This window comes from Dunckerocampus dactyliophorus, chromosome 2 (assembly GCF_027744805.1).
Source record: "Dunckerocampus dactyliophorus isolate RoL2022-P2 chromosome 2, RoL_Ddac_1.1, whole genome shotgun sequence".
Classification (NCBI taxonomy): Eukaryota; Metazoa; Chordata; class Actinopteri; order Syngnathiformes; family Syngnathidae; genus Dunckerocampus; species Dunckerocampus dactyliophorus.
Genome location: NC_072820.1, coordinates 37,931,043 through 37,956,326, shown reverse-complemented (window position 1 = coordinate 37,956,326; position 25,284 = coordinate 37,931,043). Strand labels below are relative to the sequence as shown.

General features: G+C 40.0%; 1 protein-coding gene across 1 annotated transcript in view; it reads left to right on the top strand.

The window, feature by feature from the left end:
• Positions 1-3,691: 3,691 nt before the first annotated feature.
• itga3b (integrin, alpha 3b) overlaps positions 3,692-25,284 on the top strand; it is a 39,937-nt gene continuing 18,344 nt past the window's right edge. Inside the window, exons 1-5 of the mRNA XM_054764354.1 lie at positions 3,692-3,975; positions 23,919-24,046; positions 24,193-24,275; positions 24,746-24,995; positions 25,078-25,179. Of these exons, the coding sequence (XP_054620329.1) occupies positions 3,800-3,975; positions 23,919-24,046; positions 24,193-24,275; positions 24,746-24,995; positions 25,078-25,179 (739 nt within the window). The 5' untranslated portion in view covers positions 3,692-3,799. The remainder of the gene's footprint in view (positions 3,976-23,918; positions 24,047-24,192; positions 24,276-24,745; positions 24,996-25,077; positions 25,180-25,284) is intronic.

Here is a 25,284-nt window from a genome sequence, read left to right as displayed (position 1 = left end):
GGAGGCTACACCATGTATCTATGGCCTTCCAAAAATCCACAAGGAAGGGTTTCCCCTCAGACCCATTGTCTGTAGCATTGACTCTACCACGTACAATGTAGCGAAATATGTAAAAACAGTCTTATCCCCATTGGTAGGCAACACTGATCATCATATAGAGAACACAAAAGGGTTTGTGGCGAGCATCAAAGACCTCAGATTGGAGCCAGAGGAAACTTTGGTGTCTTATGATGTGACTTCACTTTTCACATCTGTCCCCACCTCAGCAGCAGTCTCGGTGGTGAGGAAGAGACTGCTCGAGGACTCAACTCTGCATCGGAGAACAAAACTTAGTGCTGACCACATCTGCCAATTACTGGAAATTTGCCTTAACACCACATATTTTCAGTTTAGAGGGAAATTCTACAGACAAATTCATGGTTGTGCTATGGGCTCACCAGTCTCACCCATAGTGGCGAATCTGTACATGGAAGAGATGGAGAAACAGGCTCTCACATCCTTCTCAGGGACAAAACCAAGGCACTGGTTTAGATACGTGGATGACACCTTTGTCATAATCAAAAAACAAGAAATTCAGTCTTTCACAGATCACATCAATGCGGTGGACACCAATATCAAATTTACTCGCGAGGACACTAAAGAAAACCAACTAGCCTTCTTAGACTGCAAGGTAATTATAGGAAAGGACAGACAGCTACTTACAGAGGTCTTTAGAAAGGCCACACACACTGACCAATACCTGCTTTTTGAATCAAACCATCCACTACAACATAAACTAGGGGTTATTAGGACCCTCCAACATAGAGCGGAACAAATACCAACTAGTGCTGAGGGAAAGAAAAAGGAGACACAACATGTCCAGAGAGCGCTCTCAACCTGTGGGTACCCACGGTGGGCTTTTAACAAATGTCAAAAGAAGAGAGTAGGGAAAGAAACCCAAAAGCCCACAGAAGCAAAAAGGAGAGGAGTGGTAGTCCCTTATGTAGCGGGGGTCTCCGAAAAACTCCAGAGGATCTTATGGCAACACAAAATTCCTACCTATTTCAAACCAGTAAATACCCTGAGACAAAAATTAGTGCATCCTAAAGACAAGGCTCCAAACCAGAAACAGAGCAATGTGGTCTATTCCATCCACTGTAAAGATGAGGAATGCAAAGAGCACTACATTGGGGAAACTAAGCAAATGCTCCAAAAAAGGCTTTATCAACATCGCAGGGACAATGCTAGTGGTCCTCAATCAGCAGTACATCTACACCTGAAAGCTACCAATCACTCTTTTCAGGACAGCGAGGTTAAGATTTTGGCCAAAGAAAACAGATGGTTTGAAAGAGGAGTTAAGGAAGCTATTTTTGTCAAACAACAGAACCCATCATTGAATCGGAATGGTGGTTTGAGGTTTAATTTGGACCCTGTGTTCAGCAGGTTACTGAGACCAAAACCCACAGCTCTTAGTCTTGCAAATGAGGTGAAGGCAGGGCCGAGCCAGAACAATAGATGCTAACAAGCCAGTATCAGAGTCGTTCATACCCAATTCAGGGAGCGACACTTCCCTTTTATCGTAGGTGTGAATAACAGGATAGGATTATACCACTGCTCCGCCCAGGCTTAGTGTAACGAACCAATAGGAGGAGGGTGTTGGCACACCAATTCCGCCCACTCTTACTGTATTTAAGGCCTAAGCTACCAGCACTTATTAGTTTGCTGACGAAGCTCTTCGGATGAGGAGCGAAACGTCCGACACCTTCTACACAGAAGTACAGATGACGTCTCAAGAAGCCTTTTCCTCGATACACAGACATTATGACGCTCATACTAAATGTTCACACTTTGGACATGTTCGTTGTGAGGTGTCGTCACTTGTGTTGCCAGCTATTTAGACACTAATGGCTATGTGTTCAGTGGATAGTAAATCTATACTGATATACAAGTGCTACACTGACTACTCTAAAGTATATCCAGTTCTGTATAGTATTATCCCTTGAGAAGCTACGCTCCTGATCAAAATTCAAATTTGAGCAGTTGAAAAACTGCAAGACCCTACATTTTACACTGTTGGATCTTAAGTAGGTTCTACAGGAGCTTAAAAATGCAAGAAGAAGAAATGGGAGAGAGACAATTTATTGCAAAAAAGCAGTAAACTGAAAAAAGCACCCCAGATCATGATGCCCCCTCCACTGTGGCGTGCGGCAAACATCTCAGATGGGATCTCTTTGTCATGGAAGTAACGTTGGAAGCCATCAGGACCGCCAAGGTTACATTTTTTCTCATCTGAGAAAACATCTTTCAATGTACCATGTTTTGTGCTCGCATGCAAATTCCAAATGGCCAATTTAGATCTGGAGTGTATAATAAAATGGTTGCTGAGGGGTGTACTCACTTTGGTGACACACATACATGCATACATGCTGCTCGTGTGGCTTTGGTGAGTTTCAGCTGCCACCTTTCCCAAGTGATACTTTTGTAGATGTGAAAGGATGCATGTCAGATGAGCCAGGGGTTAAGGATCAGATAGCCTCCAAGCCCTTAAGCAAGAAAAGAAAAACATGCTATCAATCACTTCCAACAAAATAAAGGCAGGCTTACTCTAACTTCCATTCTGCTAATGTCTGTGTGTCTTGTGTGCTGAGTCGCTGTCACCAGGTCTTGGGTCTGTTCAGTGTCAGTGCTGTGCTGTAGACGTAGATGCATGCCAGGCCAAGTAGGCAACAGGATGTTGACAGTGTACACACTGGCATGTTGTGCACTCACCTTCGGACTGATAACCACGCTCACATGCTAGATTGTTCAGCTATGCAAATGCAGAATCTTGATAATGGTTGGGGCAGGTCAGAATGTGGGCTTACTATAAAATGTGAAGCACAGTCTATGGACAAAAGTATTGTGACATGCCTCTTTGGGACAGTATCTCACAAAAGTGAGTACACCCCTATTTACGACCCATTTTACTCAACTCAGCCACTCTCTTTTTAAATAGCATGGTAACACTGTGAGCATGTCAAATAGGAGGCCAAGGTGCTGCTACAAAGAGATGCAGTGGACTTAAGGAAAGCCAAAGAAACAAACGCTTGCTGTTTTTTCCATGAACTCTAAAGTTCTCTCTAAAGGGATTAAGGGTTTAATGGACGACCGATTCCTGGCCAGAAGTCTGGGCAATAGCCAGGCAGAGGGTGGGTGTCACAAGAGAGCTCATGTGAAGGTGGTCCACTTGAGTATTAGTGGGATTAGGAGAATACTGAGTACTAGGCACTAAATTAACCCAAATAGAACACACTTTTTTTAATTAATGTGGTTTGCTGTGGTAAAGACGTCCACTCCATTATAGTAGACTGAAGATAATCACGATTTTTCATCCAAAAGAAGGGACATATACTTTCTTTACTTATTTAAGGAACAAATGAAATACAGCAAACATACATTTTAAAAGGTCATTTAAATAAATAATGCAATCATAGTAATATCGTTTTGAATACTGTAAGAATGAATTTAAACAAAAAACAGAAACATCTGTCAACATTAATAAACACATACAATTCTTATTACGTTATTGTGACTACTATGGCAAGGCAAGTGGAACAGGTGGGAGCGACATTGTTGAAGTGTAGATTGTAAAGTGAACTTGATTCAAGTGGGCGTGAACCAGAGAGAGAGAGAGAGAGAGAAAGAGAGAGAGAGATTGCCAATGAGGCTGTTAGTGCGCGGCAATACAGCAGTTCTTGCGTGGGGAGGTCCCTACTGTGTGTCTACCTGTTGGAGATCACCACCAGACCCACGGTCATTGTGGATCTGCTGCACTCCAAAAATGTCTCCAAGCCTATTTTCATACGCTTTGGTGCTTTTTGTCCACGCAGCACCAATCTGCCGTGGATTTAACATAGATGAACGCTTTCCTGTGATCAAGGAGGGCAAAACCAAAGGGAGCTTCTTTGGATTCTCCGTGGCCATGCATGAGCAAACGCAGGGCTCCAGGAAATATCTGTAAGTTACTTTTTTTCTTACTAAATGCGCCACTTCTTTTGTGGTATCAAAACAATTGAATGTGAGCTGACACCTGCTTCGGCCCAGTGGGCGGAACCAAATACTACCACCTTATAGCGCACTCATTCGCATATACATCTCACTATCCACTTATGTAGCGTAGAATAGCGCACCTGTTCTCTTTATATACACACTTGTTACTTCCGTTTAGAAGAACACCAGAAAGAAGCTCTGTAAAGTCAGAAAAGTCAACTTAATATATCTAAAAGTGAAGTGCCAGTGTCCAGTGGAGGCTTCAATGGGAGCAGGGGAGGGCAGTGTCCAACCACATCCAGAAGATGGCGCTGTTTTTCTTTAGTTCTCTCAACATTTTTCATAACAATATACTTGTATAATGCATACATTTTCATGTTTTCCTGAAAATGAAAACTCAGAAGAGTCTCAGAAGAGTATTCAATGTGGGTTGCCCAAAATCTGTCCTTGATGCTGGACTTAACACGCCATCCTGTGTGTCTGTAGCTTTAATGCTAATGAGCAGTGTTTGTCCACGTCTGTCTCTGAGAGAGTTTGTGGCTCCAAGAAGCACTCTGAAGCACTCTTTATTCACTTTTTACTAAAGATGTCTGATAATATCGGCCCAATATTGGCATAAAAATGTAATATCGGTATCGGGTTTTGTCCCTGTAATGAAAACCGATTTAAAAAAAATTCTGTATAGATGGACATTTTAATGTTCACATGCCCAGGATGACACCACCGTTTGTTCACATGTAGTGCAAAACCACCTCCTTTACGCTTTCCACAGGCTCTTGTTCGCTCTGACTGTGTTGAAGTCCGCTAGCTCCATGTTAGCATCTGGGACACTAGCTGGAAGCAATGTTCCAGTGAAGCATAATAAGCTGCACTCCCTGAAGGTTTTGATGTTGTTTGTCAGGTCAGCCAGCTCGTTGATCTTGTTCAGTAGTGAATTCACATTTCCCATGATAATAGAAGGTACCGAAGTCTTGTATCGGCACTTTCTTGCTAGCCCTTTGGCTTTCATCCTTTCAGCCTCGATACGGCTTCTTTCCTCAATGGGTAAACAGGGAATCACACCGATGTGGGACCTCGCTCTCATGGCACATAAAAAATCCATAGGATAGAATATATTACCTAAAAGACAATAGTAGGAGAACTAAACAGAGCTGATTTTTAAAAAAGTATCTACCTATCTTACATATATCGGTATCTGTTGATATTGGAATCGGAAATTGAGTTAGACAATATTGGACATCCCTACATTTTACATATACGCTGTAACTCTGCACTTCTCCAGTGTAATAGATGCCACTTGCCACAACAACATAACATTAAAGTGCTCATGACACCAAAAAAGTGTGAAAAAAACAATAACAAAATGAAAACACTCACTTAATAAAACATTTTTGTCATACTGCAGTCATAGATAAATAAACAAGTATGAACTAAGTGAAATAATAGTGAAATAAAGTGGTGATTTTGACACGGCCACCCAGTGAGTTTTCCTAACCAACGCCATCTTGGCTGTGATGTCATGACCAGAACATGTTCCAGGAACCAGAATCAAACACATGCATGGCGGAAATAAGAAGATTAACATACTTTTCTCACTTGGGGTGCATCAGAAGCGGTATCATGTCCTCCATGACTTCAAAACCTGGACTTTCAAAACCGACCATTTTAGCTCCTCTTCGCTCAAAAGTGGAGCAAACAAGTAAGGGAGATGATAGATTTTCCTCATGTTAGGTGCTCATACACAGGTTCTACAGACACATATTACCGTTCGTATTTATTGTGGAGGTTTTATCACTAAAAAAAAATTAATCTAGCTTTTTGGTATGTGGTTAATGCCCCACCATTTTTTTTTACAAATAAAAAAGCTGGTTTCCCCTGGGATTTTTTAAAGCTGTTGTGGTGGGCTGCATGGGAGGGCAGACTGCCACTGTGCTGCTGCATCTGCAATTTTTTTTATTATGACTAATAACAATTTTTATGACTCATTTATTTATTAAATGATTTATTTAACTTTTTTCAACAACCAGCAGAACATGAACCGAGAACATTGCAAAACTATTAATTTAATGGCAAAGTTGCTGAGAGCACTTAAAGTGAGAGTGTAAAATGTTGAGCCTTCTTTTGTTACCTGACCTATTTAGTCAAATAGTACTATGTGATTATTAGTACAAAAGTAATTTGACACAAACCTAAATTTAATTTGATGCCTGTTTTAGAGTAATACGTATACATGGGAATTGAATTGTTCAATAATATATTTTTTACTTCAAAATAACACAATTAACAAAATAAATAACAATTTAAATATGTTTGTTATAGAAATGTGTCCTGTATAAATTCAGAGTCCAGGGTTATGATAGTGTAGATGTATCCAACTTCTAACACTATTAAAGCTACCGTACAGGCCAAAAGTTTGGACACACACAACACAACTGATGGTCCCAATCCCATTAATAAGACCTACCTACTTGGGTCCCTACCTCCTGCCCAAACGGTCTGTTTAATTTACTCCACCCCCGGCCCTCCTACAGGTACGCCTGCCGCCGAGCCCACTCCGCTGTGATAGGTCACACTCCCAATTGCTCCTGAGGACTTCCGGACAGCTGACGAACCCCTTTTTTTTGATTACTTACACAAAATAAACACAGTTAGGACACTGATAATTTGTTACTTACAGCTTGCTCTTCTGACTCTTCAACACGACCAAGTAACGTTGGAAAGGCGTCGGACTTCAGCAACAGTTTGGAGGATAGTCCAGCTTCGTATTGGCCTGTGATCACAAAACAGTCCCGTGTGAAGTGCCGTTGACAGATGAGCCATTGCTCGACGTGCTAACACCGTGAACAGAACGAAGCAGAGCGGGGGTGCTGGGCATGCCAATATAAGGAAGTCCGGGTTGCATTGATGTCAATGGAACTCAGTCTTAAAAAAACGTTGTAAAACAGCATGCAGAGCCATCCAAAACTGCTTTCAGGACTCACTTCCATTTGCGCAAACATCATTATCTGACGCTTTGGCATCGTTTAACACAAGAATACACCATTGTAACAACATTTGTAGGTCAGAAAAGAGGAAAACCATAATAGGTCCCCTTTAACTTGCCCTACTTTCTGCCTACCTGACCTTGCACTCTCACTAAAACACAATAAATACGTTCACGGGAAGGGTTTAACCAAGTCTTAAATGCACCTGTGAAGTTAAGAGTTGTTTTTCTGAGACAGCTTGGTTACAAGAAGCAGCAGCTTTTAGTATGGGTTTCAAGTGCATTAGTGTGTGAGAAACGTGTCCTTTTCTTCCTAGCGCGTCTTTGGCCAAATGATGTCATTGTTTATTTAATGTGGGATTTTCCCCCAGGGCAGAGTAGTTAGCATGTTGGCCACACAGTCAGGAGATCGGGAAGATCTGGGTCCTCCGCTTGGACATCTCTGCGTGAATGTCTATATGTGCCCTGTGATTGGCTCAATTGGCGATTGGCCTCTCACCCGAAGTCAGCTGGGATAGGCTCCAGCATACCCTGCAACCCTAATGAGGATAAGGAGCATAGAAAATGGATGGATGGATTTCCCCCCCAACCACAGCTCCTCCTACTCTGAAGCTTCCGCTGTTATGCGTCCCCCTCTCTGCTTTGAGGAGTTGAGCATGACAAAAAGTGGCAAACTGGGACACAAGTCCTTCCCAACTCCACAGTCCGAGTGTTAGATCGGTATCTGTGCAATCTCTCCATGAAGAGGGACCAAAGACGTGTATTAGAGTGAGAAGAATGGAGAGCAGTGTCCAGATGATATACGATCAATGTACCATCTTGGCTATGTCCCCCAAGAGAAAGGCAGTCATCCTCCCCAAGCGGACATTCATGATGTGGACTACATGCTAGTGACACTGAGGAGAATCTCATTACTTTTCCTTCCTCTTTAGTTCGTTATATCTTGCCGTTTTGAAGATGCTGCCTTTTCTTGGGCTCTCCACAGTGTTTATTCTTCATTACAAATACATTGATGATGCCCTGAAAACACTGTTCCATTCATGCCATTGTGAACACATGACATTTCATCTATCCAGATCTGCACCAAAATTGCAGTTCGCTCTTGCCACAAGCAAGCACATGTTTATTTTAGCCACATGTTTTGTATAAATTGATCACATCGTTTTTGCACAATCCTAACTAGCTGAAACTGTCACTGCAATACACGTTTGACTGTAAAGTGAGCAACTGACTGAGGTTAGCAGCTGTGTTAGATGCGTACAATAAAATACAAAATAGTAATACAACAAAACTAAATGCAAACAATATGATAGTAAAACTAATAAAGTACTAATAAAACGACTGTTTATATGTTTTGTACAAATGGTATACTGTGTGAATAGAACACAACTCATCATTTTGTCATTAACATTTACAAATAAAGGAATATGTCAATCAAAGCTCTGTGTTTAACATCTAAGGATTTGAGTAAGCTCAAATTTCAATTCCAGCATCTGCACTGTTATCCTGTCTGGCAACAAAAAGTCACTTCCACTGTCAAAAAACAAACATAAATTCATACAGTGAAACTCAAAATCTTTGAGCTGGAAAAGACAGGAAAGTGGCAAAAGATATAAAATTTTAAAATATTTAATGTTTTCTATTTTTATTTTACCTATTGTTCATCAGATGTTCTGCATGTATGCTGTCGATTATGCTAGAAGTTACCATGATCTGAGAATTAGTAAAATGACTCACAGATGAGTTAGTAAAATAAAAAATGGCATTAATATCCCTTAACACAACTTCATTATGTCATTATTAACCAGAAGATACCCACTCAACAAATAAAAAAATCACAAAAGTCATATTTTTCCCGTGGTATTAATACTTTTATGAAGTACACTGTACGCATAAGTGGTGTTTTTTTCTTTTTTTTAATCATTTGCCTTTTTTTGCTTTGCTTTAGTGATACATGAGAAAATATTTGAATTGACATAAAAAGTATGTGAACCTTGACTCAAAACTAGACTCAATCCCCCCACGTACAATTAAAATTTCTCAAAATAGAAATCCCCAATCCCTCATCAGATTTTAAGAAGGGATTTTTCTTCTCTACATTCATTTCTTTCCCACAGTACCTTTTGTGTTTACTGTGTAACTCTGCAAAGAGTACACATATTGATGGGGTCTCTCATGTTCGACTTAGGCTGGCTTTCACCCTCTTGCTTCTTCTGAGGTGTCTGGTGGGGCTTACTTAGCAAGTCCCATGCTTCATTCAGTACTATTGAGTGCATACTTGAAAAATGCAAAATGCAAGCATATAAACTAGCTTCAACAAGCCCCAGCAGTTAAAGTGGGCATACTTTCGTGCTTACATGAGTCAGACTGAGGCCGGGATGAAAGTCAAGAGACACTTGCCACTCCCTCTTCTGCAATAAAGTAAATGCAATAAACGCTTAATGCCATTAACCGATTACTTTGACTCAAGCAGGGCATCTTGGCTCCGTTGAAGCAGTTTAAGAACACATTTTCGACTAGTTAGAAGCCTTATATCAAATCTACCTGAAGTTGTACAGGTTGCTGGTACACCACCACTCACCTATTTTGATTCTCAGAGGGATTTTTTCCCCTCAGAGGGCTTTTTTTGTTCTCTCTTGTAGCCCGGAGGAGGGACTGGCCAGTCAGCTGGCCACCTATTGGCTCTTCCAGTCCCCTGACCCCATGGTATGTCTGGAATGTATTAGCCTTCTGTGCACAGTCCCAACCTGCAAGGTTTCAGGTTGAGACAAGACAGGAGTCAGGGTGATGATCTGTTAGGGAACACTGAAAAACCCACCAAAATTTGGAATTTTGAGCTTTTTCCACTTGACAATGCAATCATTTTGTCGTCACAGACCTAAGTGGCCTTAATAAGACTTGAACTATCTTACCTCTGACTTGTGAATATGGAATCAAAATTCAAGTTGTCCTTTTCTCATCTCTGTCTGGCTTTAGCGACCCGAGGCCATGAAAGTCTGCCATTTAATTAGTTGGTGACGCCCCTTTTTTAATGTGAGAACATATTAGACTGGTCAGACGATGCTGTGATGTTTACACACACAAACAATCTCATGCTGACTTTGTGTTGGAACACCCTTTGCCTCACTTTGAACTTTGACGCAATTAAACACACTCTCATGGGCCACAATATTAGGTACACTGCACAGTCAGTTGTTTGTAAAAATACAAAATAGGCTTTGCTACACATCTCAAAACAAAGCCTGGAGCTCTGCCAACTATCTGTCAGTCATCTATTTCTTCCACAAATAGGCTAACTTAGCTCAAATATAAGTGTAATGTCAGCACTGTAGCTCACTAAGCTAGACTAGTGTTGCCAACGTGATTACAAGTTTTTCATGTATTCTCCATCTGTGAATGTCTACCGCCTCCTTCCCATCTCTTGTACAGCCCAGTGTTGCCAACTTGGCCATTTTCTCACTAAATCTGGCGACTTTCCAAACCCTCTTGGTGACGTATTTTCCCAAAAGCGAGGAGAGGCAAATGTAGGGACTGGTAGACTTAGTGAAAGCACTGTTTTTTGGTAGACTAGAGTGAAAGCACGTTCTGTTCTGCAGTTGCTGCCGAGAGGTCCTCCCCGCCTCATAGCAGTCACTAGTGGTCAATGCACAGTCAGCTACTGCGGCAGACTATCTGCCTATCCTGTTCATCACCCCAGCAATTAGCATGTCATGGGCTCCAAACACATACTGTAGCTGCAGCACGCTTCTTGGAATAAAACATATTGCTACGCTCCTGTTAATTTCACAGTTTTATTTTACCGCGCAGACTCAACTCAAAATTCCCTCACCATTTTTCTCACCAGTGAGACTCACTGCATACACTAGCCTACCTCAGAGCGTAGTCTAGATGCATTCATGGACTTGCGGTGAGTCGGATATTTCACATTCCTTTTGAAAATGCACATTTCCCCTACTTCGGTGTTAAAAATAACACCGCGCTTGGCGAAGGGAGCCTCAACAAGGAGGCTGAAGAGCCACATGCAGTTGCCGACCTCTGATCTATACATATGCAATGTGTTGGTGGTCTTTGAGCTTGGAGGAGGCCTTTTGGCGATCTACTGTCATGCTCAGTGAGCCGCTTTGAGATAAGCATCCAGGCTTTTTCAGTGCACCCTCATTCATGTCTTACAGCCTAAATATGAGTTTGTTTAAAAAACAGAACAAAAAAAACATTGACAATTGTGTAAATGGTTCTAGGTTGACCCAGTGTGAAGTGCAAATTTGTCCATGGTGACTGCTGTCCATCTTCATGGTATTTATTGTATGTATCCAATCTGTATGTTGCGCTTACACTGCGTCAGAGCAGAATGAATGGCAGCCTCTAATAACGTGGTGAAATGGATCCCAGCAGGACACTAAACCTCCTGCTATTCTCCACAGAGGAGATTCTCTATTGTGAGCCTTTCATTGGTATACTACCTGCAGTGTAGACGGCTTCAAAACTGTAAAAGATCCTTTTTTTGGCTCGGGTGTGTGCAGCAGCATGGAAAGGAAGCTGGTGTAGTTGGCTGGCCTCCGAGGGGATGAGGGTCACTTGTCTGTAGAAAAACGATATGCTTCAATGCCTCTAAGACCATTTTTCATCTTTGACACTGAAATGATCCACAAAAATTGGCTTACACTCCTCCTTGGTACGTGTTTGAGGACCATTTATGCATTTTCAAAATGGATTTCAAAGGACTCATTAGCAATTTAATGTATGCCTTATTGATGACTGTAAAAAAGAAAAGTATCTGCAACATTATTGTCATTATTACAGTTTATTCTCTCAAATTTGCAGATTTTTGGTCAAAAAAAGCAATTTTTTTTGACAGGCACTTTTTCTTCAGAAAGCACACCTCATGCACACTAAGCCGGTAATAAATTATAAATACATGATAATACAGGTAAAAATGTACCACTATATTTAAAATTCCACAAATTTTACATGTGGGTGTCTTTATGCTTCACTGGTAACACTTTTTCGGGAAGCGTTGAGATTTTGTACTTTGTTCGGCAGTCCTTGAATGCACCATAGTTGCTGTGAGAAGCAAAAGTGAAAGTTCTACACTGTGACCCCGATTCCATCTGTTCATCAATCACCTTACATAATCATTCATTAGCGGTGAGTGCCTATACATTTTATACTTTAATAAGTGGGTGAGGCATATTGATGAGAGAAGAAGGAGTGTTCTGCAGCTGAATCTAATCTCGTCATTACAACATTCACTCAAATGGTAAATGCTGATCTGAAATTGGAAAACATCAACGTCAAGCTAGCAGACATTTTTATGGGAGTCTCAATTACGCTGGCATTTTTGCCATTCACTGGTGGTCCCATAAGCCCCTCGCGAAAGGCAGGGATCTACTGTGTAGAGTACTAAATGTCTCTGCCATTTCCGTGGCAACCCTGGACACCTGACAGCCAGAACACCTCTCATATCATGTTAGCACTAGCATTGGTGATAATACTGCTTTTCAGTACACTACAATGATCATACAATAAATATTTAAAGACATTAGCTGCCATTCATTAGCTTAGATTTGTTAGCTTGTTGTTATTGCTTTTTTAAAAAACATTTAACAAAAGCACATTCATTGCTGTCATTTTGTACTTACCAGCGTGGACTAGAAGCAAATTACATTTTTAAAATCGTAGGGCATCTCAGGAGCACAAACATACTTTCTTACTGTAGCTTTAAGAAGACCTTCATTGTTAATATGCTACGAATTAGTCCAGTTGCAATCAATTTGATTTTAACACCATAATCTAACACCTAAGCCTCATTTTGTTCATTAAAGACTAATAATGATACTATATAGGGGTGTAACAATTTGTTTTAATAACAATTTGATTCATATCATGATTCATGGTTGCCGATACGATTTGAAAACAATATTGGTTCATTTAGAAACAATACAGTAACTTTAAATCGATTCAGTAACTTTTTAGCCAAAAATTCAACCATTCTGTAGATAACGGGATACTGGACAGTGCAGGTAAAGTTTTCTAGATTCCAGTTGTTTTTTGTAAGGGAATCAGGTATAAATTAATTATGGATTGGTTTGGTATTAGTGTATTTGAACATGAAGGTTACAATGGAATACATCTCATGTATCATTTTTTCACAGTTCCACATGTCCAAAAGGAGTAGGAAGAAGCAAAGCTTATTTAATCCTACCCCCCCATCTATTCCACATCTATTACAACACTTGTTGTTCACTTCCTGCGTTCCATGTCATGTTTTCTGTGAAAATCAGGATACTAATACATAAAAGATGACAGTAAAACAAAAAAAAATGTATATATAAATTAAATATGAATAAAGGAACAGAGTTTTTTCCTTTTTTCTTTTTTTTCTATTCCCTTCCCCCCTTTTTTTCTCTTTTCTTTTTCTCCTCCCCTTTCCTAAAAAAAAAAACAAAAGCAAAAAAAAAATAATAATAATATATATATATATATATATATATATATATATATATATATATAAACAAACAATTAAACAACAATTAATGGCAAATGCATTCACATTTTATTTGAATAAAGTGCAACCAACACTTCAGGTTGAATTAACAGGTTGAATTAAAATCAAGTCTAGATAAAACACGATTTGAATTTTAACTTGCTACCTCATTCACTTCCCTACCCCAAATATTAAAGAAGTTTAGTGCCTTTGGTTCCCGTTGATTTAACATTGAATCAAGACAAAAGCTGTGATCGACCCACGGACCTTGGCAAGTACAACCGTACTACAAAATATATCATAACATAGGCTGTGACATCTGTTTTAAAAGTCAACAGAGTAGGCATTTCCATTTTTTGATCATCAAAAAGTGCAGTGAATCGTCATAATTTTCATGTCGGTCTCGCACTCGCAGTGCAGCAGCACGCTGTAGTCCTTTCCATGCCACACTACAAATTGCATGTACACAGTAATTACGAGGCAATGAGATTTTAACAAAATTTCATCTGCAGATAGATATTAAAGTGAACTTATATCTTACATACCTTTTATCTTGCCTTGAAGCTGCGATCCATGAGTTTGAAAGACTTAGTTGGACTTTACTTTTGAAGCACTCATATGACTCGTTGCGGTCCAACATTCAGAGGAATCCCCTTGAGCCTTTTGCCGTGCTGCTGTGATATTTTACTTGACCTGTACAAACAGTGAGCGACTTATTTAGAATATTTTCCTCTTTGCAAAAGCCAAAGTGTTTCCACACACTGGACCGCAATGGTGGCTTAATTATTTCTCGCTCGCTGGCTTGTCCGCTGCCATCAGCAATGCTACGTTGTGTTGTCTGCTGGCGCGTGGCGATAACGTCACAGACAGGTAGACTGAATCGAGTAACGTTTAACGTCTTAATCAGTAAAAGTGCTAAAAAAACCCACATCCATATAGCCTGCCGTTCTTAAATGCAATCCAATGCTTTATTTCATAGTATCGATGAAATCGATCGAGTCCCTTTTAAACAATGCTAGAGCAATATATGTTGTCCGGAATGGCAAGTTGCTGAACACAGATCGATGTAGTTGGATCACAGGAATATAAATCGATACATCGATGTGGTGGATGAATCGTTACACCCCTAATACTATAATGGTACGATAATTCTCTACTATAATTACTACTATAATCCACCTGTGGACTATACTATTGTGGCTGTTATGTTGTAGTCTGAATTGCGATAGCAGACAGTTGGTGGGCTTTCCCCCCCTCAAACATAAACCAGCCTCGTCATACAAGGTTTTACTAGCTGCTAATGAAAAGCAAGTTAGTTTAGTATCAGAGGAAGACCTGCCATGTTTGATTTGACACGCAGGCCCTAAATGGGTTTGTTCTCTTGTTACTATTTCACTAGTGGCAGATGGTGGTCTCCAAACAGGATGTTTGGCCAGCTGAGATGCCGATTTGACTAGTGTATGACAACACATCTTGTTGTCTAGAACAGTGGTTCTCAAATGGTTTGGCTGCGGGACCCACCATCACCCTTCACTGACAAGCGGCGACCCAAATTGCGGAAATTTTTCAACTCAAACTTCCCAAATATGTTAAACTTAAAGGGACAGTTTACAATGGTTCCGCAGCTGCCTGCACACACCTCGTGGCGGTGTAGCAAGCGAACAGCACAGACAAGAATCCAAGGTGCATTCACAAGCATTTTTTTCCCAGGAAAAGACCCATGACCCACGGAAAATGGCTGAGAAACCCACTTGTGGGTTACGACCCACCAGTTGAGAATCACTCATCTATGATATTGATGGGCATTGTGTGTAGTATTCGTGCAAACTTTGCAGCACTGTACAATTATGTTTCTATAAGGACAGAGTTAATATTGTGTTAGTTTTAGCACATAATTGACTCTGTCATTGGCGTGGTTCTTTTGACAGTTTTACAAGGGGGATCTACTCTTGATTTACAAACTCTCTTTCTAGTGGTACTTGATATAGTATGCTTTGTTGGCTGATTGCTGGAATGATAACATTTTTGTGGTTGCTTGCTGCCATCTGCGATAATCCCTTCTTATGGTTTACTGGACCCTCAGCTGCAATAAATCACTTGTATGAAGATTGTATCTTGTACTGTGGCCATGCTGTTTTAAACAATGTGGATTTGTGTATTGCTTGCATCTTCCTGCCTACAAGTTTACATATATTAACATATTTTTTAATGATGTGCATGTTGTACTTATAATACTTTTACTTCAAGTTCCAGGTTCACTGTTTTTCTAGTGACAGCTCATGTGTTAGTCACATTGTGTATATGTGCACAGTAACAGTCAGTGTGTTCACAGCCAGGTGTGCTTGCTCTGAATAATCCAATAGCAATCTGTGTATTCACCTACTCCTGATGCTTTATGACACTGTTTCCTGAACACACAGAGCCAATTCATCACTTTGCTATTGCAACACAGTGAGCACACAGTGGGCACCACCATATCACTCCTAATGCACCACGAGGTACTTGCAGTTTCCAGGGGTATGAGAGCTGTGTCTGATAAGAGTATACCAGCAGTCCTTGAGTGTTACCAAAAGTGCTTTGTAAAACTTTCCAATAACCCTTAAGAGATCCTTTCAATATCCATATTCATTTGTCCCTAATGACGAAAATTTCCCCAAAACTGCTGCAAAAATATTATGCTATATATATATTTTTTGCAACATCCATCCATCCATCCATCTTCTTTCACTTATCCGACGTCGGGTTAAAATCAGTCAATCTTTTCAAGCTATGTCAGTCTGAAATATACATATAAAATGTTAATATTCATATTTAAGGGTTTTTAACCATTGAAGAGACAATATGTTTACATAATTCTACAGTTTTTAATTGGAAAAAAATAATATAAATAATAATAAAGGAGTATTTACTAATTCTTGTCAGCAACATTGATTTGCATGCGCATTTTTTTCTGCGAATGTGAGTGTGAAGGGTTGTTTTTCCATATGTGCCATGTGAATGGCTGGCGGCCAGTCCAGGGTGTACCCCACCTCTCGCCCAAAGTCAGGTGGGATAGGCTCCAGCATACCTCCTCGACCCTGGTGAGGACAAGTGGCATAGAAAATGAACTATTATTCAACATCAATAGTGACACACAACCATCCATCCATCTTCTATGCCGCTTTATTATCCTCATTAGGGTATGCTGGAGCCTATCCCAGCTGACTTCAAGTGAGAGGCGGGGTACACCCTGGACCAGTCGCAGGGCACATATAGACAAATAGACTATGACCGTGATAATTGAATTTCCACGAAGTAGGATATCTTCTTTATAAATTGAATATTTTTTTAGTTATAGCATAGAAAACACATGGATTACCCAATGTACTAGACATAATAGAAAATAAGACATAACTAAGGTCATAACAATAAGACATAACATAACATAACATAACATAACATAACATAACATAACATAACATAACATAGCAAAGCATAGCATAGCATAGCATAACATAGCATAACATAGCATAGCATAGCATAGCATAGCATAGCATAGCATAGCATAGACTCATGCGTGAGCATTGACAGCACACAACCTGTGGTGGCTATTATCTCATCAATGTAACGTTTTTGACACCTAGTGACCAGTGTAGAATACTACCGTAGTGCAGCTGTTTGTGGATAAGGAGAGACTCATGTTGCACTTTAATCGCTTTATGAACAAGTGGGGAACATATGACGTGAACATTCACAAAGGACCTGCTGTCGGCCACAACTCACGCCAGTCACTCGCACTTTCCACTAAAGACACTGCTCTCCACACTGCTAACACTCAGCTGAACACAGTCAACTCGAGGTAGCTGACGTCACACACGGCGCTTCCCAGGCCCTGCTACTTAAATGCTTTATACAGTATTTGTATTTTTGTTCATTTAGCCATTTTTATGTTTGAAAATGCTTAATTTAGGCCAATAATACATAACATTTGCTGAAATATGCATATTTTTTGGTTGTAATGTAGGCTGTAGTCAACCACAAAACAGCGATAATTTATTAATTTATTTTGAAAAACCGTGATAGAGGGAAGCCACGATATTCTAACAGCAAAGTGGCGAGGGACGACTGTACATTAGTTTCTGTTGAGATAAATGTGGGATAAAAAAAAATCTTTTTCAATGATTTTCAAGGGGACAGTTTTGTCTGTTTTTGTATAGTTGAATCATTAATCTATAGTTTAATCAACAGATACAACAATTTTCAGCATTTTGTTCACATGAATTTCCTCCAGAAAATTAGAGTTTTATTCAGTACACCCAAAACTGAAAATAAAAAAATGAAATAACACAAAATGGCTTGTGGATCTCTTCATAGTTAAACGTTGCAAACATTATTCAGTAATTATAATTGTTCTGTCTCCACCAACCAACCTTTTGTCTGCATGCCCCCTAATCTAGCACCAGGTTACCCTGACAACAGCTACAAGCATCTACACGTTTCCAATCTAGCTGCCAGAAAACAAGCCTTACGCATCACATTTTTGGTTACAGAGGAGGTGGAGCCATGGTGGTTGAATTCCACAATATTGACAACAACAAACAGGTTATATTCTGCATATACTCTTAATGATAAATATCATTCTAAGCAAACATGCTAAGAAAAGTGATTGATTATTACTTCTAGTGTTGGATATAATCAGGTGCTATCGGGAGTAAAAACCAAACCCTCAGGATCTGTAAAAGTAAACTGAATATTTATCTTTTTCTTTAGCCTGAGGGCCTTAAAGGCACACCGTGTGCTAAACAGGTTAAGTATCCCAAAAGAGGATCCATGAATTGTGGAAAACACTTGAAAAATAAATAGACAGCTTACAATTAGATACTTGCTTTTTGTTAGAGAGGCAGTCTTTCCCTAGACGCTATTGCATAAATATTTATACGTTGACATGTAATGCAGGAGGCAGCAGAGTGAAGTGTGAAGTGTCTGTAAAAGACACGTATCAGGTATCTGTAAACACATGAAGATGGATGCACTTGGAATGAGCCAAAAATGGGAGGGAGGAAGTCTGGACTTTCTGGTGGTCAGGCGAAGGTTAATTATTTCAGATCTAGTGAAGTTTTTGCAGTGTCTTACTGACAGATCTTTGTTTACCAAACTCATATGACCTTGTGGCATTTTTATTTGGCCTTCTTTCCCCACTCCATCGCTCCCTCGCTTTCTTGAAGATAGTGATTTTCAAAGTGTGAGGTGGGCCTCCCCTGGGAGGCACCAAGACGACTTCAGCGGGAGGTGCAGCAGCTTGAAAGCAATTAAGAAAAATGTATTTTTCAAATCTGCAACGTTAACTTGTGTCATGTTTGCCTTGACAGGACGGGATGTTGTGTAACTGCACGTTTTGTAAGTACAATATTGAGAATCAAAATAGGCATTTTTAGGGCTTTTGATGGGTGCATTCCTTATTCCGTTTTTTTCTGCATTCGTGGGCGGTTTTTGAAGGTAACATCTCTTATTGGTGATGTCAAGAACGTAGCCACTCTCACCTCGGCGTGTTAGCCACACTAAATACACTCTTCAAGCAGCTGTTCGCATCACTTCTTCTGGAGAAGGGGGCAGATTTCAACATGTCCTGTATACGGTTTGGAATGCAGAAGGCCGGTGCCCAGTCCCTCGCCCTGCTTCTTCTGGGCGCTTGTCAGCCTGTTTATGAGGAGGTGATGAGCCGGAAAGGAGATAGGAGATGAAACACACATTGTTATTGCGCTTGGCCAGGATATGAGTTGTGTTGGCGTGGCTGAGTCAGTACGTCTGTGGAACAATAAAGAGGCTTGTTGCAGCAGTGGGCTTAGGATAAGCTGGAATCATGAAAAAGCTGGTTGCGTTTATTTTTTGTTATGCGCCTTTGGGTTTATTCAAATGTAGATTCTCTGGTTTGTATGATTGTGATTTTAGACGGCTTGTGGCTTTGATGAACTAAAGCATGGTGTTACCTTTAAAAAACTTTATTTGATACAAATGACTTCTCTCCATGTGTCAGAGCTTTTCTTCCTGTCACTGAAACACAGACCAGTGACCTGGAGAGATGCATCCGCAGCAGAGAGACCTTCTGATGGAGCAGAGACCTGCTCCAAAAAAGTGGCACAAAGATTGGGCAGGATGCTAAATTTAACATCATGGTGATCAATGAAGCAGAATCATCCAAAACCTGTCCAGCATGTAACAAATATGTCGAATGAAATATGATTTCACTTTAAAAAAGGATACATTTTGTTGTTTAAACATTTTTTTAAATTTCTTGTCTTATATTGAGGGGCGTCTTATATTTGGGTCAATATGATATAAAGTGTGCCCTTCGCTGAATCGCTGTTTTGCTGATTTTTTAAAAGTGCAACTTTGTGTTTTTTTTAAACAGCGTATGAACGCGCATTGTGTTCTGTGTCCTTGTGGTGTGTTAGAGCGATCTGTCGGTGCTCTGTATGTGTCTGTTATTGTATTTACTACTGTGTTATTGTACAAGTATGTACTACTGCTACTAGTAGAGGGTATTTTATACTCAAGTGAGAGTTGAAGACGTGTGCAGCTCCACCTCGTCTCAGTATGTTTTTATGTGCCTGTACAAGCATATTAGGAACCCACAGTAGACAATAGTCGGCTAAATATAGAGAATTGTCAATCAATCTTTGTGCCGTTTCCTGTTGTGGACAGTGGTCACTAGTAAACGAGCTAACTGTGTGAGCTGCTTGCGAACCTCTAATAAACAATAGAAGATGAAGAAGCTAACTGGCCAAATGAATCATTGGTTCAAGGAGGAGGAAAATACGACAGCAGGAGCAATATGTTTTAACAAGGATACAAAAACGCTACAGCCGAACAGCACTAGGACGAGGCACAGTCAGAGGAGTGAATACGTGTGAGTCACTTAATAATTTCTTGTGTCCAACCTAGTAGATTGAGCTTTAAAGTTCAAACGAAACTTTGAGAGTGTTTAAACAAGAGAGAAATGTGAGAAAATGGTAATGCCTGTCTGTGGAAAGTGTATGGTGAGGGGTTTTACAGCCTTAAAACATATATAATAATTGTAAACAAATAAAATTGGCTTCTTCGTAGATTTCACTTATTTTGGGAACCTATCCCCCGCAATAAATGAGAGAACACAATACTCTTTAGATTTCTGTTTGTTCATCCTTTGGACACATCAGAGGATTCCCAAACTGAGGGCCAGTGACTGTCAGAGTGAAGTCTGATAATATTTTGTTATCATGACGGTCAAGATGGCACAATTTGTTTGGCTCTATTATTTATGTTTGTGGTAGTAATTAATTAATCTGTTGTGTTCTTTGCTGTTGTTTTGGTAGTGTGTGATACATTTTTTGTATCAGTTTGGCTGTAGATTATCTGCCTAGTTGAAGCTTTTCCCACAAAAGACAAAACCTTGAGACAGTGTGTCCATGAAACGGCAAAACAAAATAACATGTTAACACTTTGCGCAACATGCAACTAGACACAGATTCTCTGCATAACTCTCAGTACCATCAACATACCTCAGTGGAGTCTCAATTACTAAAGCTCCTATCACCACTGCCTTCTATTGTCAGCCCTTCAGAGGCCATCTTGGCTCCTGTTGCTTGTCATCACCAAGGCCAGATGACTGATTCAGAGCTGATAATGTCCGTGTGACGGCAGCGTGACAAGATAGATGTACCGCTGTATAGAAAATGATTCACGTAGGTTGGTTATTATGTGTTTGCAGCAGAACCAAAGCATTTGGTTGATGATTTATTTCTTATGCAAAGCAAAATTATGTCTTTAATACATGTTGTCATGGTAAGACATCGGGGAGGAAGTAGTTCTTTCTGGCTGCTTATTGATGTTCTACTTGTAAGGTAGCAGGTGTCTATGAGGGCAGTTTTATTTGACAACATGTAACTCACTACACAGTGTGATTATGTATACTGACAACTCGGTACTTAAGTGAGTAGTGAGTAGAGTACAGAGTAGAGTGGGATCTTTAAGGTAGAAACAAGCGTTGGTCTGACTGATTTGTTCACATTTGGAAACAATGTTTCCAATCATTGATAAATAATCCGTTCCAGGGTCAATCTAGCTGTATTGGCAATTTAAAAAAACAAGTGTAAAAATAAATTAAACACTGTTAATATTAAAACTTACAACTCTACTTTAACACCATTCTTATTTCACCTAACTTTTAGTGTATGTTGTTTTTCTCTTAACATTTATTGAGGGCTTGTCTGCAATAAGACAGAAACAGTCAAAGAAAAAGCAAAACACAGTTTTGTTCGATGCGCTGATGTTATACAGTACGTTATGGCAGCTGGAGCTCTTAAGATTTTGAGGCAAGTTTTCATGTAAATTATGCTCGAAGTACAGATGACAAGTTTTGTCACAAAACCTTTTACTCTGACGGCACTAGGTTTTTACTATCAGCACATGATTAAACTGGTCAGCCGCTGTAAACAGCTTTGTTCACACCTTCCGCCTTCAAGTTCCCAGTCATTAGTGCATCACCAGCACACACACAGCTCCAAGGAATAATCCCTCCACTTCAAAGTTCACTGTGTTGAAAGGTGCTGATATAGGGCGTGTGTATGTGTGGGGGCAACAAAAAGATTAGGTCAACCACCAACCTTGTATGAATGTGTGTGGTGTTGTCCAGTCTTGTCAATGGTCTGTCTTTCCCTTTCTAGGGACTTTGCTGAGCACTACAGAGAACTTGAGGTTCTCGCCAACAACTTCTCCACATGTTTTATCACCTTATGTGGTTGCTTGCTTAGCATTTTCATCCCCTCCACCATATCTGTAGCAATAAACAAATCCTTCTTCTTAACAATTATAGCTATTGTTGACTTGTTTTCTTGTTTACTTCGGCAAGTTCAGCAATGCAAACGCCAATGTTGTACTCCTCGTAAATCTCCTTCAACTCAATCATGATTGCCTGCTTCTTTTTTACCACCGTTTTCCACTGCTTTCCCAGGTCCCATACTGAATTGTTAAGTGGAGACTATCACTCGCAAAGCAATAAAGCACACAAAAAGCACACTGAGCAAGGAAGCGTGCGAGAGTGACCCTGAGCTCTGTCAGGGAAAAGTGTGAAATAAACTTCCCCTGTTATAGAATTTATTTGACTTTGATGTTTTTTTGCTATGCAAATTTGGAGCGACCGGACTGGAGCAGGAGGGGATAGAGAAGAAGAGAAAAGAAAACAGAGGGGGCAGTGCGGGGATAAGAGGTGGACAAAAAAGAGAGAGCCAAGGACAACGGCAACAACAACAATTGCGACAACAATAACAAAACAACAGAAACAAACAGGTTTACATCGGCAAATGTCTGTGATGGCTATAAAGACCATCGTGGAAAGGACAAAATAATATCAATAAACAACAAAGATTGTAACTGCATTGAAATAGTCATACATATTAGTAGTAATAGCAGTAATTAAATTTAAGCATTATTAATGTTTAAAGTTTAAAACTAATACATTATTTATTAAGTAATTAAAACTACGAAAGTGAACAGAATAGCAATAATTGTAATGCACACAATTGTAATAACTAAATCATATTGACGACATAACCATCACTGCATTTTCATTTAATTATAATTTTTTTATTATAAGGGTGGAGTGCCACCACCGGGTCAAGGATGAGATCCTGCCCCACGTGGAGTGCCTCTCTGGCGGTAGCCAGCTAGATCACGGGCGAGCTAGAAGTGGCTATGGCATTCATGCTAACTTGTCACTTAACAATCTTGCTCTCTTGTTGTTACGTTACATATGGCTTGTCTTCAAAACACGAGATCTGAGTTGTTCAACAAACACGATTGTGTCCAGCTTTAGACAGTGATGCTATCGCACATGGTAGCTCACCAGCTGATGTTGAGTAGTTCACCAAACAATATTTGCTTCGCCTCTTAGTAGATTTATAAGGGTTCTATTCAAACATGACTGCTGTATTTAATGACAAATGAGCACACTGAGTGGAGATGTGCTTTGTAAATAACCTGCAATCAAATGTTGGCAGTCACATAAAATAGTTCACCTTTCCTTTTTTTTGTCAAAAGAGATTTAATAATGCTGCAGGTTGCATAAATTTAGGTTTGTGTCAAATAGTACAAAATGTTGTGCTTTAGTCCAATAGTCACATAGTACTATTGGACTAAATAGGTCAGGTAACAAAAAGAGGCTCAACATTTTAAACTCTCACTTATTTGCACTCAGCAACTTTGCCATTAAATGAACGGTTTTACAATGTTCTCGGTTTATGTTCTGCTGGTTGTTGGAAAAGGTTAAATAAATAAGTGAAATAAATTAAGTCATAAAAAAATTGTTGTTTGTCATAATAAAAAAATAAATAAATGAAGACGCAGTAGCAGCAGTCCCATGCAGCCCACCACCACAGCTTTAAAAAATCCTAGGTAAAACCCTGAACCTGTATTTGCATGTGTGTCCAGGCTTCTAGCAGGAGCGCCAAAGGAGAAAGCTCTGTCGCTGAATAACATCAATGAAACAGGTGCTGTCTACTCCTGTCCCATTACAACAGATGCCTCCGACTGCTCCAGAATGGACCTTATCAGTTCACGTGAGTGACAGGACTTTTTGGATGGATGGGACCACATGACACATGCACAATATTCCCCAACCATGCCAGCAGCAGATTATGTTTATACAAGTCATTTTGAATGTGCCTGACAACAGCCTTTTAATTCAATAAATGCATTTTTACAGCAACCCCATCCGACATGGTGGAGGGCATGTGGCTGGGTGTGACCGTGGCCAGTCAGAGAGTGCAGCAGGAGGGTCGCGTGCTGGTGAGATGGCCCCCATATTTTTTTTTAGTCTTCCATTTAATAAGTTACACTCAACACCCTCACATTCAAGAACTATGACACATGCAGAGCTCTCAAAAGTTCTTTCTACTTTCCTTCAGGTAGATTATGTGCATTCATTTTATTTAGCATGTTTTTCTCCATATCCAGTATTCAACACCTGTATTGCATTAGGAAGTATTCCTGCATTTGAAACTCAAAGTAATTATATGTAATAATTTGACCTAAAAATGAAAGCTTATAAAATATTTAGATGTTACAGTTGCTTGTAGTCTGTCTCTTGTCACCCTGGCAACCACTGCTTCACTGTTAATGTTAATGTTCAGTGCAGTGCTTGTAGAAACGAAAGTTCTGTCAAGCATACTGAACTGTGGGGAGAGCCCTGTGTCAGTAAAGCAACAGTTATTCCTTATTTTATTATTCCTTAAATAAAACTCTTCTGTGGTTTGTAGGCATGTGGGCACCGCTATGTCAAGATCATCCAAAGCGGCACAGAAGAGCAGCGACAGATGATCGGAAAGTGCTACGTGAGGAGTAACGACCTGACCTATGATCCCGATGACGGCTGGCAGAGTCACAGCTACGAAGTCTGCAACCCGGGTTTTGGCATGGAACTTGAAGGCTTGTGCAACATGGGCATCTCGGGCGGGATGAATGAAAACGACGTGTACGTGGGTGCCCCGGGCAGCTTCGTATGGCAAGGTGCACACTCGGATTAAGATGAATTATTCTCATGTTATTGTACACAAAGTAAATATTTCTTCTCTGGTTCTGTTCCTTAAAGGAAATGTTCATGTTATATCGAGAGATTCTGATCCAGCCAATGCATGGGACTCCATTGACAAAGACTTTGGACAGCTGAAAAAGCGATCTAACAGCTACATAGGTAAATGTTTCCTCTTTACTCAGCATTACCCAGTTAGAAGAAAGCAGGGTAGAAAGCAGACTACCCTCATTATTTTATGGTTGGAAACACTAATAATGATGATAT